General features: G+C 26.6%; 1 protein-coding gene across 3 annotated transcripts in view; it reads right to left on the minus strand.

Moving 5' to 3' along the window:
- Window positions 1-17,258, minus strand: part of LOC101241822 (E3 ubiquitin-protein ligase SHPRH) — a 74,327-nt gene that overhangs the window by 131 nt on the left and 56,938 nt on the right. For 2 of the 3 annotated variants that reach the window (XM_065810651.1, XM_065810653.1), the window contains one exon: window positions 12,048-12,137. The exons of the other annotated variant lie outside the window; for it this stretch is intronic. In XM_065810651.1, the coding sequence (XP_065666723.1) occupies window positions 12,048-12,137 (90 nt within the window). The remainder of the gene's footprint in view (window positions 1-12,047; window positions 12,138-17,258) is intronic. 3 annotated transcript variants of the gene reach the window in all.

The following is a 17,258-nucleotide window of genomic DNA, read 5'->3' on the forward strand; positions in this document are numbered from 1 at the left end:
AATATGATTATTTATAAATTAAAAAATTATATAAAATTATAGTGAACAAAAGCAATATACTTAAAAGTGTTCAACAAAAGCTTTTTAAATTTAAAAGACAATTTATGGGAAATTTACAAGAATTCTTATAAAAATCTTTGAACAAATAATAACCAAAGTTTTATTTTTTTAATTGTGTAAAACAGGGGAAACTATTTTTCCAAGTTAATACTTCGTCAGGTTTATGCATACAATTTATTAGTAACACTTTCAAATCTTATTCTAAATCCAACCTTGAATAACTTGAAACAAAACACGTTTTAAAAGTTTGGGTAAAAATAAAAATGTTAAAATTAAAAAAAAAAAAAAATATTCAATGGGTTTTTTTTTGTATTATTAGATTTATAATTACTAGTGGATGTTTAGAAAAACTATTTTATGTTAGTTTTTTATGTTTATTAAGTTTAGTCAAACAAACTTTATATATTCCAGTCTGACAAAACCGCATTTTTCAAAGATTAAAATTAACATATTTGATAGAAATATTTTCATTCGCAAAATTAACAATGACAAATGCAGCTAAAAGGTTTTTAAAAATACGCAATTATTTCTCATAATTAATAAGTTGCTGGTCTTGGTTGACCGGTGCAATTATGATTTTATCAAACACCTTTTGGGTCTATTTTAACAACAAATATACATATATAATAACGCATGTTACATTTTTTAAATTTAGATACTCTAGTAACCTAAGCTATCACAGTTACTGGTAACTAAGCTATCACAGTTACTGGTAACTAAGCTATCACAGTTACTGGTAACTAAGATACTCACAAGTACCAGGTAATTAAAAGTACCTATTGACAGTTAACAAAAATTTAAAAAGGGTAAAAAAAAAAAACTTTTTCAAACAGACTATTGCATTAGACTTTTTTTAAAAAAACAACGACAGTCTATTTAGTATATTAAAAAATTGAATAGATTAACCACAAAAAAATTAATTTTCCTTAAACAGCAATAATTCATTATTTTTAACAGCAATAATTTATTGGGATTAACAGTAATAAGGTTTAAAAAAATATTTAATAGTAATAAGAAATAATAAAAAATAATAATAATAACAAATAACAAATAATGATAATAAGGAACAACAAAAAATAATATTAATTAGAAATAACAAAAAATAATAGTATTAAGAAATAACAAATAATAATAGTAATAAGAAATAACAAAAAGTAATAATAATGATAAGGAACAACAAAAGTAATAATAATGATACGGAACAACAAAAAGAATAATAGAATTGCGAAAGCAAGGGAAAAGAAGATTTTATTGTTTGACAATAATAAAATTAATAGTTTTTGGACTAGAAAGCGGAATTATACGAGAAGCACTTAATCGTGAGTGTTAAAGTAAGAATGCGAACTTTATTCGAAGGATTTGAAAACGAGACTTTGAGAATTAGAAATTTGAGAATGGAAGAATGAGTAAAGTATCATAAATGAATCATTTAAATTAACAAATGCAAACAATGACTGAAAATAAACAATCATATTTTAAAGTAAATAAACATGTCAAAAATCGATTTCTATTAAGTATCAAATGTCTTGATACTTAATACAAATCGACTTGAAATTAAACTATTTTAAGACATAAGGGAATTCATTAGATAAAAAGCAAGTAAAGGGGTGACTATAAGCAAATATAAAATCTTCGCAAAATATTGTTGTAAGTTAATATAACACAGATTAGAATTTAGGAATATGTATAAATTTGTTTAAAAAATCACTTAAATTTTTTAAACAAAATTTTCTGCGTAACAATTGAAAAGTAAGCAAAAAAGGATTTAGTAAAAAAAAAGTTCCTGTTCGAACTATTTCGAATTAAAGTCATCATTTATGTTTTAAACCGTACGCAAATGATTAGATAGATATACAAATACCCAAATCTGTAATAATAATAGTTGGCTTTTTAATATCGCTGTTTTTTACGCAAAATTGCTTTCTAAATATATACTTTCATACAACTGCCTATAATAATATTATAACTTACATTCCTGCATATAATAATATTATAACTTACATTCCTACATATAATGATATTATAAGTTACATATTTGTTTATAATGATATTATAATTTACATAACTGTTTATAATGATATTATAATTTACATAACTGTTTATAATGATATTATAATTTACATAACTGTTTATAATGATATTATAATTTACATAACTGTTTATATTGATATTATAATTTACATAACTGTTTATAATGATATTATAATTTACATAACTGTTTATAATGATATTATAATTTACATAACTGTTTTTAATGATATTATAATTTACATAACTGTTTATAAAGATATTATAATTTACATAACTGTTTATAATGATATTATAATTTACATAACTGTTTATAATGATATTATAATTGAACAGCTTTTAATATCATAATTTTTACTTTTTAGTGATATTTATTGTTAGAGTCTTCGTTTTAAAAACAAAAATAAACACAAAGCGCTAAAAATGGAGAAGGAGATTATTTAAAAACAAAGATAAAAAAGTAAAATTAGGAAAGTAATAAAGGTTTTTCAGTTATCCCGCATGACTTTTTCATTCATGATATGATTGGTTCAGCTTTTGAACCTATCATATCATAACACACTTAAAACTTAAGTATGTTGATGCTTGTATCAAATGAGAATGTTTTACAGAAAATGGCTGTGATGGAAGCTTGGGAACAAAAATACCCCCAAAAGACCCTCCTACCTCCTCAAACGCGAGGGCAGTGATTTATTAAAATATTAAACTTTCATTTTTATGCAAAACTTAAATTTATCGACAGATTTTTAATTTTATCTAGTAATATTTTAGTGTTTAAAAGTAATGACCGTGTAAGATTTCTACCCTCCACAAAATGAGGGGGTTGTAAATTTTGCATGGGTATAAATTCTAAACTTTAAAAAGAACTTAGCATGAACATACCTAAGTTTGGAGTGTGCATAATACTTGAAAGTGTCATATCTAAAGCATCAGAAAATTTTGTCGGCGCCATGGTTAGAACCAAACTGAATGGTAGCCAAGATAAGCGCTATGATACCAGTGTTTTATGTCAAGACAGTTAAAATATTAAATGCAGATTCTGAATGTTTGATCATATGTAAAAGACTACATTTTTACTTTAGCAACTGAATATTATTATACAACTCACCCCTCCCCCCCCCCTTCCCCAAAAGCCATTATTTAGAGAAAAAATAACCAAAAAAATGATTTATAGGTTAATTTGAGGGATCCTGAAGATTTTTAAAGTTTTTTTGATTATTTAATATTATATATGGGCAACTCCGCGAGAAAGACGAAAATAAAAAAAAGCCAAAAATATATGAAAACACGTACTAAACTCCATAAATCTTTTTTTTATCTATTAAAAAAAACATTTTATTATACCATATCATGGTTTTAAAGTTGTAAAGGTTGTAGAGACGTGTTTTGACGCTTATTTACGGTCCTGTTGTGTAGCGTTAAAAATCGTATCGTATCTCTATAATTGCGAACTTTGATAATGCTATAGTGCATTTTTTTAACAAAATATACATGGTTGTTAATAATCAATTATACTTTTTTTCTTACATCATTAGTTGCGTTGATTTATTTATTACTTTTAAGCATTGGACTTTTCATTACGACCATCACGAAAAAAAACATAAAAATGCTTGAAAAACTTCAAGTAAAAACTATAAAACTCAGCATATAATAACATCAACATGTTATTACATGCTGAGTTTTATAGTTTTTATTTGAAGTTTTGCAAGCATTTTTACGTGTTTTTTCGTGACGGTCGTAATGAAAAGTCCAATGCTTAAAAGCTACAATTAAAACAGTTATATGTGCTAAATACACATACTAAATGATTTTTTTTTACAATGCCGTTCGCTGCATTAAGTCTGACAAAGTTGTTTTGTTCAGAAGTGGTAAAAAGTAAGCGTTATGACCGTCGCTACGCTACGTGGAGTTAGTTTTTGAAAAAAGTTTAAGACTTTAATGCTGTAACTTTTAGATACTAAATTATATGATAGTATTTCACATTTCTGGAAAGTTTCAAGTCATTTCCATTTTCGGTTCATTTTTAAAAGCTTGAAGTGTCAAACGTTACAACCGCCACTCTCACGGAATCGCCCATATACATATAGAATTATATTAGTATTTAAAAATATATGATTTTTTTCCTACCCCACTAAAATCTATGTTTGATGGTATTAAAAATCATAAAAATTGGTGATCTTTTTCTGCATTACCCAAAGGCTGAATATTCTAATAAGATAATAGAAGTGAGTCAGTCTTTAACTCCTTGCTTCTTAACTTGATTTTCTGCGCAACAGCTTTGTTTGTCAAATTTCGTGGATTGGATTTAAAAAGTTAAAAGAAGGTTTGTAACCACAATGAAAAAAAAAGTAGCCTCCTTGGCCTTGAGAAAATGAATACCAAAAAAAAACCCATTAAGTCAAAAATCAGGTAAGAAATGACTAAAAAAAACAAGGATTCCTCGTGCAAGTTGATACTAATGAAGTTCATTTTACCTAAGATCTGATCTTCACCAGTTGATGACTCTACTGGAATAACACTAAGTAGTCTGGTTTTAGTCTCTTAATTAATGTTAAACAAAGCATTGTTTCCCTCTTTAATATTTTTCTTTTATTCAGGCCACAAAGAGTCTTGACATCAAAATAAATTAAACATGGAGATGCAATGGCTACTTTAACGTCTTTATGATCTGGTTGCTTTTAACCTCTTTATGATCAACACATGAATAATATAGAATTGCATTTGGTACCTTCTATAAAAACATTGTGATATATCACACACTGCGGCAGTAAAAGCAACATTATCAAATCATTTGGAATTTTTGTAATTATTGTCTAGATTTTTAGAGACTTTACTATGATCCCCCATTACCTGGATCAAAATCAGAATCACTGCTTAGTATTTTGCCAACAAGTTTAATGTTTGCTACAACTAAAGTTTTTGGCTTTAGGCAAAATACGCTCACACTAACTATCTGAATATCTTAAAAAATAATTTTTAAGGAGACTAGCAATAATATTTGACATTAGTGCAGATCGACGTAAGTATGAAAGAATGTTCAATCTTATAGGAAGCTGTGTATCTAAATAGAAATATTTATGCAGTCTTTAATAAAATTTTTAATGACTAATCATTTATTAAAATATACAACATTAATTAAAAAATTCTCTACGTGATATTGGTGACTTTTTTAATTTATTTAATTTTTATAATTGACTTAGTTGTGTGTCATTTATTTTTAATGTTTATTGCATATAATCTAAAATTACTAGAAAAATCAAAAAATATAAACTACTAAAAATTGTACTAGACAGATATATGATTAGAAATAAAATATATGATAAATAAAGTAAAATAAATATATAAATATATATTAGACGCAATAGAAAATATTTCCAAAAAGTTACCAACTTTTTATGTTTTTCAATACCACTTAGGGAGGTACGATTTTTTGGATGATCTCCCTTTTAATGACTTGTGTGAATCTTTATTTTTTAAGCACTACTTGTCCTCCGCCTCCTCACCCCCTTTCCTTGAGCACAACTTGAACTCTCCCCTTCCCTGAGGCACCTGAAGTTTTATAATATTGCACATAATATTATTAGCACTTAAATCACCAAAATCATATTGTTTCCATTATGTTTTTGTTAATGTACAAAAATTTTTACCCTAAGTTGGAAACTTCTTCTTTAAAAAAGAAGAACAACTTTTCAGAATTAAAAATTAAAAAAAAAAAATTAGAATTCTTCGTGGGACTTATAAAATATTTTACTGTCAATAGAAAAATTTAAATCTTTAGAAAGTCAACAAAAAAATTTTTTTCCAATAAAAAAGATGGCAATTATCAACGTTTTTAGTGTAATTTTTCAAACATTAATATTAAATTTTAATACTGTCCTTGAAAATTAACACCTATGTTCTTATATGATTCTGAATCAGCACAATATATTCTATTGTATTCACTTATAAAAAATAGAGAAAGGGGGGTTGAAATAAGTAAAAACTTTATTCTTTGATATCTTCATAAATTTTAAGCGCTATTGTGAATTTAAATGCATGCAGTGTTATTTTATCATATAGAACATAGCGTGTTCTATAGGATAAAATAATACTGGAATAGGATAAAATAATACAAAAAATTTAAAAATTTTTTGAATAAAATTTTTTTTAGGGGTGCCTCAAGACCCTTGAACATGCAATGGGTCCCTAATATTAATAAAAAAAGATGTTTTTCAAAAGTATGTCTTGTTGGGTCTCAAATGAAGCAAAATTATATAAAAATTTCATATATAATAATCATTTTATAAAAAGCATCATTAATAAAATGTTAATTGACATTAACATATTATAAATTTATAATTGAGAAATCAAAAGACCACTTCTTTCATTTTTGCTTAAAAAATTTTAACTGCAATTCAGTGAAATTTAAAATAATAATTTTTCTAATTAATTTTTTTATTTATTTTCAAGAATAACTTTAAACTATGATGATAGATCATCCAAGTCATATTTTAAAAATCCAGAAAATTGTTTGGATAAATTATCTGGAAAAAATCCGGAATATCTTTTCCTTTATTTTTCTTTTAATTTTGCTTTTACCTGAGTTGTCTCTAATTTTTTTTTAACTTGTTATAATTTTTCTATGAGTGATGAGTGAAAAAGCTTAAAAACAAATATATCACAAAAATATATACCTAAACTTGCATGTATGGGAAATGTTTTGGATATCCAAAAACTTAAAGTTGAAAAAGGTATCCGGAATTCAGGAAATATCAGGAAAAAGATAATCCCTGTATGATAAGTATATTTTTTTAATATTTTAAATAAAAGCAATCACACTAAAAATATGAAGGACAATATACCTTTTACTTTAGCAAAAAGTATTTGTATTGTTTCTAAACTCATAAAAATCGAAATCAGACTTCAACGATTCAAGCATTTTTCAGTTCAATGCAATCACCCAGTAAAAACCATCAATAATTTTTAAAGCTCGACTATAGAAACTAGCTCCCCAGAAACAAGAAGAGAACAAAATAATACCTTTTATAATTACAAATTTTGCAAATTTATTGAACAGTTTACACAGGATTATGAAAATATCTGTTTTACACAATAAATTAAAATCAACAGTTTTATTACAACGCCAACCAAAAAATATTTTGAGAACAATAAGTACATCAAGTTTCAATAGAAAACCAGCCTTCTTAAACAATAGAGAACCAGCCTTCTTAAACGATAGAGAACCAGCCTTCATAAACAATAGAAAAACAGCCTTCATAAACAATAGAAAACTAGCCTTCATAAACAATAGAAAACCAGTCTTCGTACAACGAAGCAAGGTTTTAAAATGCACATCAAAATGTTGTAAGTTATGTACCTATGCATGGTGAACCATTTTTTTGGAGTACAAGTACTGGTTTAGATAAATTTGGTCAGCATTCTTACAAATGTCATAAAAACGAACTGTTTTTCAAGTTATTTCCAATGTTAAAACTTTCTAATGAGAATTTACTTTTTATATATGAAGCTCACCTGCATAAACAGGAACATGACACGATGACTATGTAAGTAGAAAAAAATTATTTTCTCATAGAGAATAAAGTTGTACCATATTTCCGTTATCAATAGTTTTTTTGCTATACAAATTTTAAATGCTTCTTTTTTAAACTTTTTTTTTTAACATCTTCACTTCCAACAAGGCTGCAAGCAACCACTACTAGAGTTGGAAGTTACTGGAAGAGGAAATATGAAATTTATAGAGCAAGATAATGATTAACAGTTTGCAAATTATAGGAATTTAGAAAACAAGTTAAAGAAAGCAAATTCCAAAGAACTGATGTTTGAGGAAAAAAACTAGACAAAATAAGAATTTTTGGAGCACTTAGCAACAGTCACAGTAAAAGGTTGAGACTTGGTTGAATGACAAGTAACACAAGAATGAATTTTAGTGGATGGCACAAAAGACACCGCCTCTTCAGAGCAGTGCCCATTATAGTATTTATAGAAAAGAGAAAAGAAAGCAACATTACGACATAGCAACATTACGATGTGACAGTGGTTAAAGGTTGGCTGCAAGAACCGGTCCAACAAGAAAGAGCATCGTTTGAAGTTCCGCTCCAGATATGGCAACAGTATTCCATAGAAGGTTATTCTTTTAGGAAACTCAACAGATTTTGAAGATTTTTTTCAGACGAAAATTTTATATAAAAAGCTTTCTGCGTTCATAAAAAAAATTATAATATTTGTATTGATTTTACTAATTTAACTTTACTTACCATAGCTTGAAATTTTTATGTTTTTTTAATCCTATATATATATATATATATATATATATATATATATATATATATATATATATATATATATATATATATATATATATATATATATATATATATAACTTCACATTGAAGTTGATAACTACAATATTGTCATGCAGGATGTAGAGCCATGCCACCATTTCAAATTTGCAACCATTGCAAAGCTGCAAGTCAAAGTGTTTGAATGACCAGGATGTAGCTCTGATCTGGATGATCAGGATGTAGCCTAGCCTGAAACAACAACTGCTAAGTGCTTCAGAGTTGGCTAGAGTGATAAAAGAAGTCTGGGTTAAGGAAATCTTGAAGGAGTATTGCTTAAGTCTAATAGACAGAATGCTGAGGTGCATGGAGGATGTGATCAGAAATTTAAGAGGACAAACAATGGATAGTAAAACTGCATCATAGTGACATTCTGTCTTCTAAGACAATTTTATCGAATGAAATTTGTTTAAATGTAATTCATACGATGATATGATGATAAATGTAATTCATACGATGATACGATGATAAAGGCATATTGTGTGATGATAGGTATAGCATGTGATTGGCCTGTCATGAAATTTTGAGGTTTTAAACTTTTGTTCGTCGATGAGAGCCCTCACTGGCTCAATTATTGTTAATATATTGTTTGCTGGACTATTAAAATAAGTATTATATTGTTATAATGCAACCATAATTGCAACCTGTTATAATAACTTACTTATTTGTATATTATATAAGCTATATATTTATATAAGCTAAATATTTATATAAGCTATATATTTATATAAGCTTTATATTTATATAAGCTATATATTTATATAGCTTTTTTATAGGTTAGCTTTAGGCAAGCCTATTAAAAACATCAGTCTGCAATTGGTTTACTTATATATCTTTTGTTTACGATGATAAAGTATCATTATATAATTTTCCTAAATTAACAATAACATCTATTTCATAAGAAATTAATAAAAATTTCAGTAAAAATAAAATGGATGGCAGAGAAGCAGAAAAATGTAACTAAAGAAACTCTGCATAAATAATATATTTTTCTGAAAATGGATGTTTACACAAGATACTGAACTAACTATTATGCTATAAATGTTTTCATTTAATTTATTGATATCAATAATTGACTATACATACTTTAGCAGTTTGAGATACAAAAGGGCAACTGAAAAAATCTGACAAAAAAATTTGAGAAAATTATCAAATATGAGATATTTGATAATAAATTAACTTAAATAAAAATGTCTTAGCAGTTTTCACTGATAATACCTCCAACATGACTAGTGCAGTAGATAAACTTAAATAATATTAATAATAAAGTTTAGACCTTTTCTAAGGTCTTTTAAGGTTCTTATTCTCTTGGTTTTTCTAACAATAGTCAAGAGAATGAAGAGCAAAATTTTAAGAATTGAAATTTTTCTAATTAACATTTTTGAAAATACAAGCAAAGATATTTTAGATTCAGAATTCAACAAAGCTATAAATTTACTAGATTCAACTGTGATAAGCATAATTGAATTTTCACTTATAAATCACTGTTCATACATTACAATTGACTATTTTTGATTATATAAAAGCCAAGCATCTCATGAGATGCACATGAGATGAGAAAGAAATGCTCATTGTTAATCAACCATTATCAGATTCAACATGAAAATAAATAAGATTTTGATAAGCATCTTGATATTCAAACAAAAAGCTTTCACATTGAATGTTAACAAAATGGAAATGAAATACTATACAATGGATTTTAAAAGTATGGAACATTTTAAAAATCTTCCAAATATAGATATATATAGATAATAGATAATGTAAGTATGAAGAGAATTTTTGAGCGTTAAGTAAACTACAAACTAAAGTAAACTACAAAATAAAAAATAGTAACAAAGTAAACACTACTAAATGTTGCACAATTAAAGTACAAGATAGACTTTCATCGTCTATCATGCCTCCTGTGTCAAGTATAGCAGTGTGTTTCAATTAAGATTAAAAAACCAGTAATACCTCTTATGTAGATACTATTCTATTGTATTAAAATTTAAAACTTTTTCAAAAACAATAAAATTATGGTAATAATAAATGAGGTAATACTTGTATTGCATCATCTGTCAGATAATAAATTATCTGACAGATGATGCAATACAAGTATAAAAAAATACTAAAGGCAATTAACCAAGGAGGCTCAAAAATACCTAAAATACCTGGATACCTAGATTGTAATTAACCAAGGAGGCTCAAAAATACCTAAAATACCTAGATTTTAAAGGTTGATATTTTATTCATACAATATTTATATACATTATGAGAAAAAACTATGGTTTGTCAAACAACACAATATAAGTTAGTAAGGTTTCTGACTTTTCAGAACAAAAAACATGAAAGAACTTAAATCAATAGTAAAAAAAAGTTAAAGATAATGCAAAATGAACAAACAATTGTTTATTTGGCATTATCTTTAATAGATGGCAGAAAATATATTTTAAAATATATTTAACACAATGCCATGTTCTAAGTATATTGTCAATTGATAATGATGTGCAAAAGATATGAGATTAAATAATACTTGAAGAGAAACTACTTGGGTTTGCATTAATAAGTAAAAGTGTTTCAGGAAATTATTTGACACAAGACTAAAACAAGACAAGATGATGGGCTAAAAAAGAAAACCTTACTATCCCCCCCTCCCCATTGTCACAATAATTGTTATTGTTAATTTACAACAACCGCAAGATCTGATACAAAAGTTTAATGATTCTACTCATTGGTTTTTTGCACCTTCTTGGTAGTGACTATCCAACTCTTTCTACTATTTCTTCTTGGTAGTGGCCAACTCTTTCTACTATTTCTGCTTTGTTAATGAGAGTGAAGCTCTAAAACTCAGTTTGATGCTTCTCTTTGAAAAATGTTCTTTTAAAATTAAGTTTTTAAATAAAGTAGTATTTTTAATGATTTTCTTTTCTTTCTTATCTTTTCTATATATGTTATTATAATGAAAACAATTTGTTTAAAACATTATTTGTATGTTGTATGCTGAGAAAAGTAAGCATAAAGAAATGTTCATTTCAATGATTTTTTTATTTTAAAGCAAAAACTGATGGCATCATAACTCAAAGCAAAGTCTGCTAGAAGAGAGTGGGCCAAAGAAGGCATCCCATAAGGATAAGATGACATTGATGTCAAAAAGTACAAAGAAAATTTAAACATGCTTAAAGGGGTGTCACAACAGCCTGGAATTGTTGTGACTTACCTTCTCTCTCCCCCTCCTCCCTCTGCAAAGGCGGGTGGGGGGGGGGGGGAGGAGGGGGAGAAGGTAAGTCACAAAAATTCTAGGCTGCTTGGGGAAAGATGCCTTTTAAATATTTTTAGTTATGAAATATATTACCCAGGGATGTGATAATAATATAAGATAGAATGGGGCAAGATGACTAACCTAATAAACTCATGGCATCAATAAACACATTTGTAACTTCTACTATTCACTATTACTTTTAATAATAATCTTAAAGTGAGGTAAAAGTATATTTGGCATTCAAGGCGTATACTTACTTACTTGTATATTCAGCCTTTAAAAAGCAAAGAAAAAAAAAAAAATTCAGATAAACAAAATTTAATAAAGAACGTTAGGCCAGCATTAGAGTAGCCCAAATGATACCCAATCATTGAAAAACTTACACTTGAGATTTATCTTGTTTATCCTTAAAAAACTCTACAATCTTTTCTTCAATAGTGTCACAAATGATAAACCGATGAATAAATGTTAATCTAAGGAAGAAAAAACCATTAAAAAATTAATAAGAGATTTAGGTCTACCATAACACACACACATATATGTATACAAATAATAGTAAATGTATTCTGCAAAATAGAGAGCTTAATAGGGTGGAGTGAAAATAACTTTTTTTCCGTGACTTCTATATTAGTTATAAGAAAACTAATAAAATAAGACTGACTGATGAGCAATTGGATGAGGCAAAAGAGCATATAAAAATATTTATCACCAAGGCACACTATAACACTAAAAAGTAATATTTTTGCTATATGTATGCTAATATATTATTAGCAGATTAAATGCACCTGTTCAATTCTAAAATTCTTTAATAATAACATGTTAATGGAGTAGAAATAACGCATTTGAAAATAAAGAAACTGCAAACCATTATTTGGAATAAAAATATCAAACATAGCAATTTCTAAAAATTTGTCTACTATAACCAAAATTGCTGCAGGGGGTAATTCTTGTCTAATTTTGCTCATCTTAGTCTCATTTTTTTAGTTTTCTTATAATTAATAGTTATAAGATTAATAATCATTATAAATGAGGGAAAATAACTGAATTTCTAAAATAAGTTATTTTCACTCTACCCTAGTACTCAATGTTTATTTAAATAATGTTCTTAAAAGAATAGAGTAACTATAAGTATATATATATATATATATATATATATATATATATATATATATATATATATATATATATATATATATATATATATATATATATATATATATATATATATATATTTTGTGCATATGTGTTACATTGTGTGTAATGTGGGCTGATATAAAACAATAAGAAAAATGTTTTAGTATGCGCTCATCATCTTTATATTATAATAGATGTAAAAACATTGTTGGGAGTTCCAGTGATAGCTATTATCTTGGACTACAAAGTCATAATTTTTTGCTTTAATTTGTTGCCAACTATTATTATGCTTGATTAATCAATATTTTGTTTTAATTATTAAGGTACTGTAATTGATAGAGGGTAACTAAAGAATGTAGCATTTTAAAAGCTATTTATAGTAGTTCAAGAAATGTCGAAAACATCTGCTATCAATAGCGATACATAACCTGTAGTTTGACATTGCTAGTAGTTTATCTCAAAATCATCTTCATTTGCACACTTGCACTTGACAAAATGCACCAATTGAAATGAAGCAAATTTGAGTAGCTTATTGGTATTTCAGGTTTTCATTGTGTAATAATATAGTTCCGTTAAAGTTTTTTGCTTATTGATGTACTTTCCAATGTTTACATAATCTTATTTTCCATGCATAGTTCAACATGAATCACTTAAGTCATAAAACATTTTAATAGAATCTTCAACATCTTTATGTAAAAACTTTAAATTTATACAATAGCTAACACTCCTTTTTATTAAAAATTTATCTAGCCATATTATGTTTGTTTTTTCTTCACTGCTTAATGTTTCAATAACATCTTATTGGCCTTCGCATGTCTCTAATATCATTTAGCCAATAGAACAAATCTTAATAAGTTTACTTAGTACGATATTATTATATTTACTTAGTATGAACCATATTAAGGAAGTGTTTTATAAAGCAAATATATAAATTCATCTTTTCTACTTAATTTTTTCTGTTAAAAAAAATTTTTAATTTAGAAATAGCTCAAACCTTTTTAGATTCCTTCTTTAGCATGATGTTTTGTGCTGGTAATTTTTATTTATATATATATGAAACTATAAATTTCTTGCAATTCCAATACAATTTTACCAAATAATGTGGTTCTTTAACTAAATTTTTTATGAACAATATAATTGCTAAATTTAATAAACAAATACTTCAGTATCACACTTGGTCAGTTTTTATAAAAAAAAATAAAACAGGATGTGTTCTTTAGTATTTAAAACTATTAATTTTTATATGTAATTAAAAAAGACTTCCATAAATATAAAATAATTGTTTTTTTATCTTTTAAAGAATCTATTAAACAAATTTAATACTTGAACAGATTTCTGTCACCAATTTTTTTTTTTAATAATTTCTTGAAAAAGTGATTTATGAATTTATAGTTCTATGTGTTATTGTTACCTTTTCCAGCTAGATTTTCGGTGACATGTAAGATTATAACTAACTGAAAAATATTAAAAGCAAAAAAATAAAAATTTAAATGGGGGTATTTTGAGATATTGGGCTCCAAAGTTAAGTCATATAAACTAGCTGTTTTAATAATTTAAGCATGTTACCTTCATATTTCATCATTTCAAGTGCATTAATTAAAATCTGCATCAAAAAAGCATTATAAATGTTTATTTTCATACTTTTGCCGTTGTTATTTCTTACTTTATTAAGGAAAATGTTATAAAAACCAGGTTATTTTGTAAAACCAGACAAATACATTAAAATTGAAATATCTTAGGACACTTTTAAGATTATGGACTAAATTTTTTGTGTGAACTTTTTTTTGTAACATGCAACATCCAAAGAAGTTTGGAGAAGATATTGGGACCCATGGTTCGAAATTTCCTAAACATTAGGTGATTTGATGTGGAATGTATATACACTAGTCAACCCCATAATTTTTTTTCGACAACCAATTTTCATGTGGAGTGGCATAGAGGTCATATTTAAATAGAAAAAAATTTTAATTTTTAATTTTTTCTTGATAGAAGTATTCGTGCCGATTGCTCGAAGTTACGCTTTTTATGATTTTTGACTAAATTTAGAGCAATTTCCAAGCATCAACACTAATAGATTCTGATGTCAAATCCAGTTAATTTGTTCAACCGTATTTTCTCAATGTGTTCCTGTACCAAAGATAACACTGTGCTTAATAATTTAAGAAATATATTGTACCTATATTTCACTGATTACGATAGATAAATTAACACTTTGGCTATTGTAAAGTGATTTTTTGTTGATCTTTGAGCTTTTTCTTAGTCATACGACAAATTTTTTGATTTTTTACCTCATTTCATTATCAAATGATGTTTTTTTAAAAAATACTATTACTGGAGCTTTGGATTAAACACATCCAAATCGAAAATAGTTTCCTTAAAAGATTGGGTAAAGGATTTTTGATCTTTAGTGCAAACAAAACTAAATCAAAATGTATCAATGTGATTCAAAAATATATATATATACATTTTTTCTGTGGTATTTTTAAGTGCTCCAAGAAGACCCAATGGTTGCATCACAGAGCACCGCAGAAGAGCATTTAACTTGGAAGTTTACACTTGCTTCATGTCAAAAACAAGCCTAGAGCAGACATCGATCAGTGAAGGATCCAGCATTTTTTGGTGTTTGAGATAGACATTGTGAAAACTCCAAATACTGTGAAACTTAAAATTTATTGATGTGTATAAATTTAGTTACGAATAGCAAAAAAATTAATTCATCAACTTGCTGCTCCCATGTTTCGGGCAGGAGGGAAAATATTTTAGGGCTTTTTTGTTCCCAACCTCCAATCATTGCAACTTTTTAAAAAGCATAATTATTTGACATAAGTATAAGCATACAAATGTTTGGATTTCGGATTCGGTACTGCCACAGATCTCTTGTTACTGAAGCAAATTTGCTTCAGAATCCAGTGTATAAATGCTGCAAACGTACAACAAATGTTTATATACATATAAATTTTCAGCTTAAGACAAATATCATGAGGAAATATGTCAAAAAATAATTTTTAAATGTGCTTTTAAGGTTCAGAGTTTCCAGTTAGGTATTGGATCAAATTCAAATTATTAGAACCATTTAATAACAAGAAAGCGAGTCGCTGTAGTTTCTTGAACCCACTCTTCTTCTTTTTTATTAGTTCTCTACATTATCTTGAAAAAATTTTACTGTAAGAACATCAAAATTGAATTTTTTAATACTTGTTTTTAAGAAATAAACACCCTACCCTGCAATTTAATTTTAAAAACAAGAAATATATTTCTTGTTTTGAGAAATAAATTTCTTAAACTATGGTCAACAGATTTACAACTTTGCTGTGAGTTTTGATAAGTTGTTAGCAGCTTTGAAAGATTTTTAAAGTTTTGGAACTGATTGTATCCAAAAAGTTTGAAGGAGCCTCATAGGTAGGCATTTTTTCAAACTATGACCTAGAATATCAGAAATTAACCAGTAGTTTGGTTAAATGTACAACTCAAAACCTAGTGGCTGGTCTTTATCAATAAAAACTGCTTTCAGAAGGATTTCAGCTTTGATTCTATCCGTTTTTACATCTTTTTGGACCTCCATTTGTTTTTGAATACAGAACTTTTTACCATTATTGTATTGTGATCTCGGTCAAAAAATGCTAATGCTAGTACCAAACACATCTATGGTTTTACCATTATATGAATTTCACCTCTGCAGCAGGCTCATTATACATCTGCCAATAGTCTTGTTGATCTTAAGGGTTTAAATTAAAAATAATGCAATGTAGATAAAATAAGATTTAAAAATGACACTGCTAAAAGCTTATTACATTTAATTTTGACAAGATAAAATCAAAGTGCTATTTCTATCGATTTCATTTTTATTATATTTCTACTGATTTTAAGAAAAATCTGTCATTGGAAAAAAAATTGGTTTAGAACTATTTTCTTTGAACTTTACAACTCATTTTAAACCATTTTGCCAGCAATTGTTTTTAAACAATTTGTTACTTTATGACATAAATTATTCTTAAATAATAAGATTAAAATATCAAAACTTATGAAATTAAGTTTTGCTTTTAATATTGCAGAATCAGAAAAATTGCAGGTCAAAAACAGTGATGTCCTGGAAAGAGAAATGTAGCCAGCCAATCTATTGATCTCTTTGAGTATTTTATTACTCAGAATAAAAACCTGCCTGATTTTAGAGAAATGCATATTTGTTAATTTTCACCTGATGGTCTGATTTTTTCCCGCATTTTTTACAAATATAAATATAAAATAAAAACCGAGTTTTTTTTAATTTCACAACAAATTTATGCGTTTTTAAAATACCACCAGTTAACAAAAAAAAATAGTAATAAAAATGCGCACAATTGGTAGAGATAAAAAACCTTCCTTTTTTTGTAATGACATTATTATATAATCAATTATTTGTAAATTTCTACTCCCGCTGGTTGTTTGAAAATGCCATTAAAAACTCAAAAAATGTTAGAAAT

Source organism: Hydra vulgaris, chromosome 11, assembly GCF_038396675.1.
Source record: "Hydra vulgaris chromosome 11, alternate assembly HydraT2T_AEP".
Classification (NCBI taxonomy): domain Eukaryota; kingdom Metazoa; phylum Cnidaria; class Hydrozoa; order Anthoathecata; family Hydridae; genus Hydra; species Hydra vulgaris.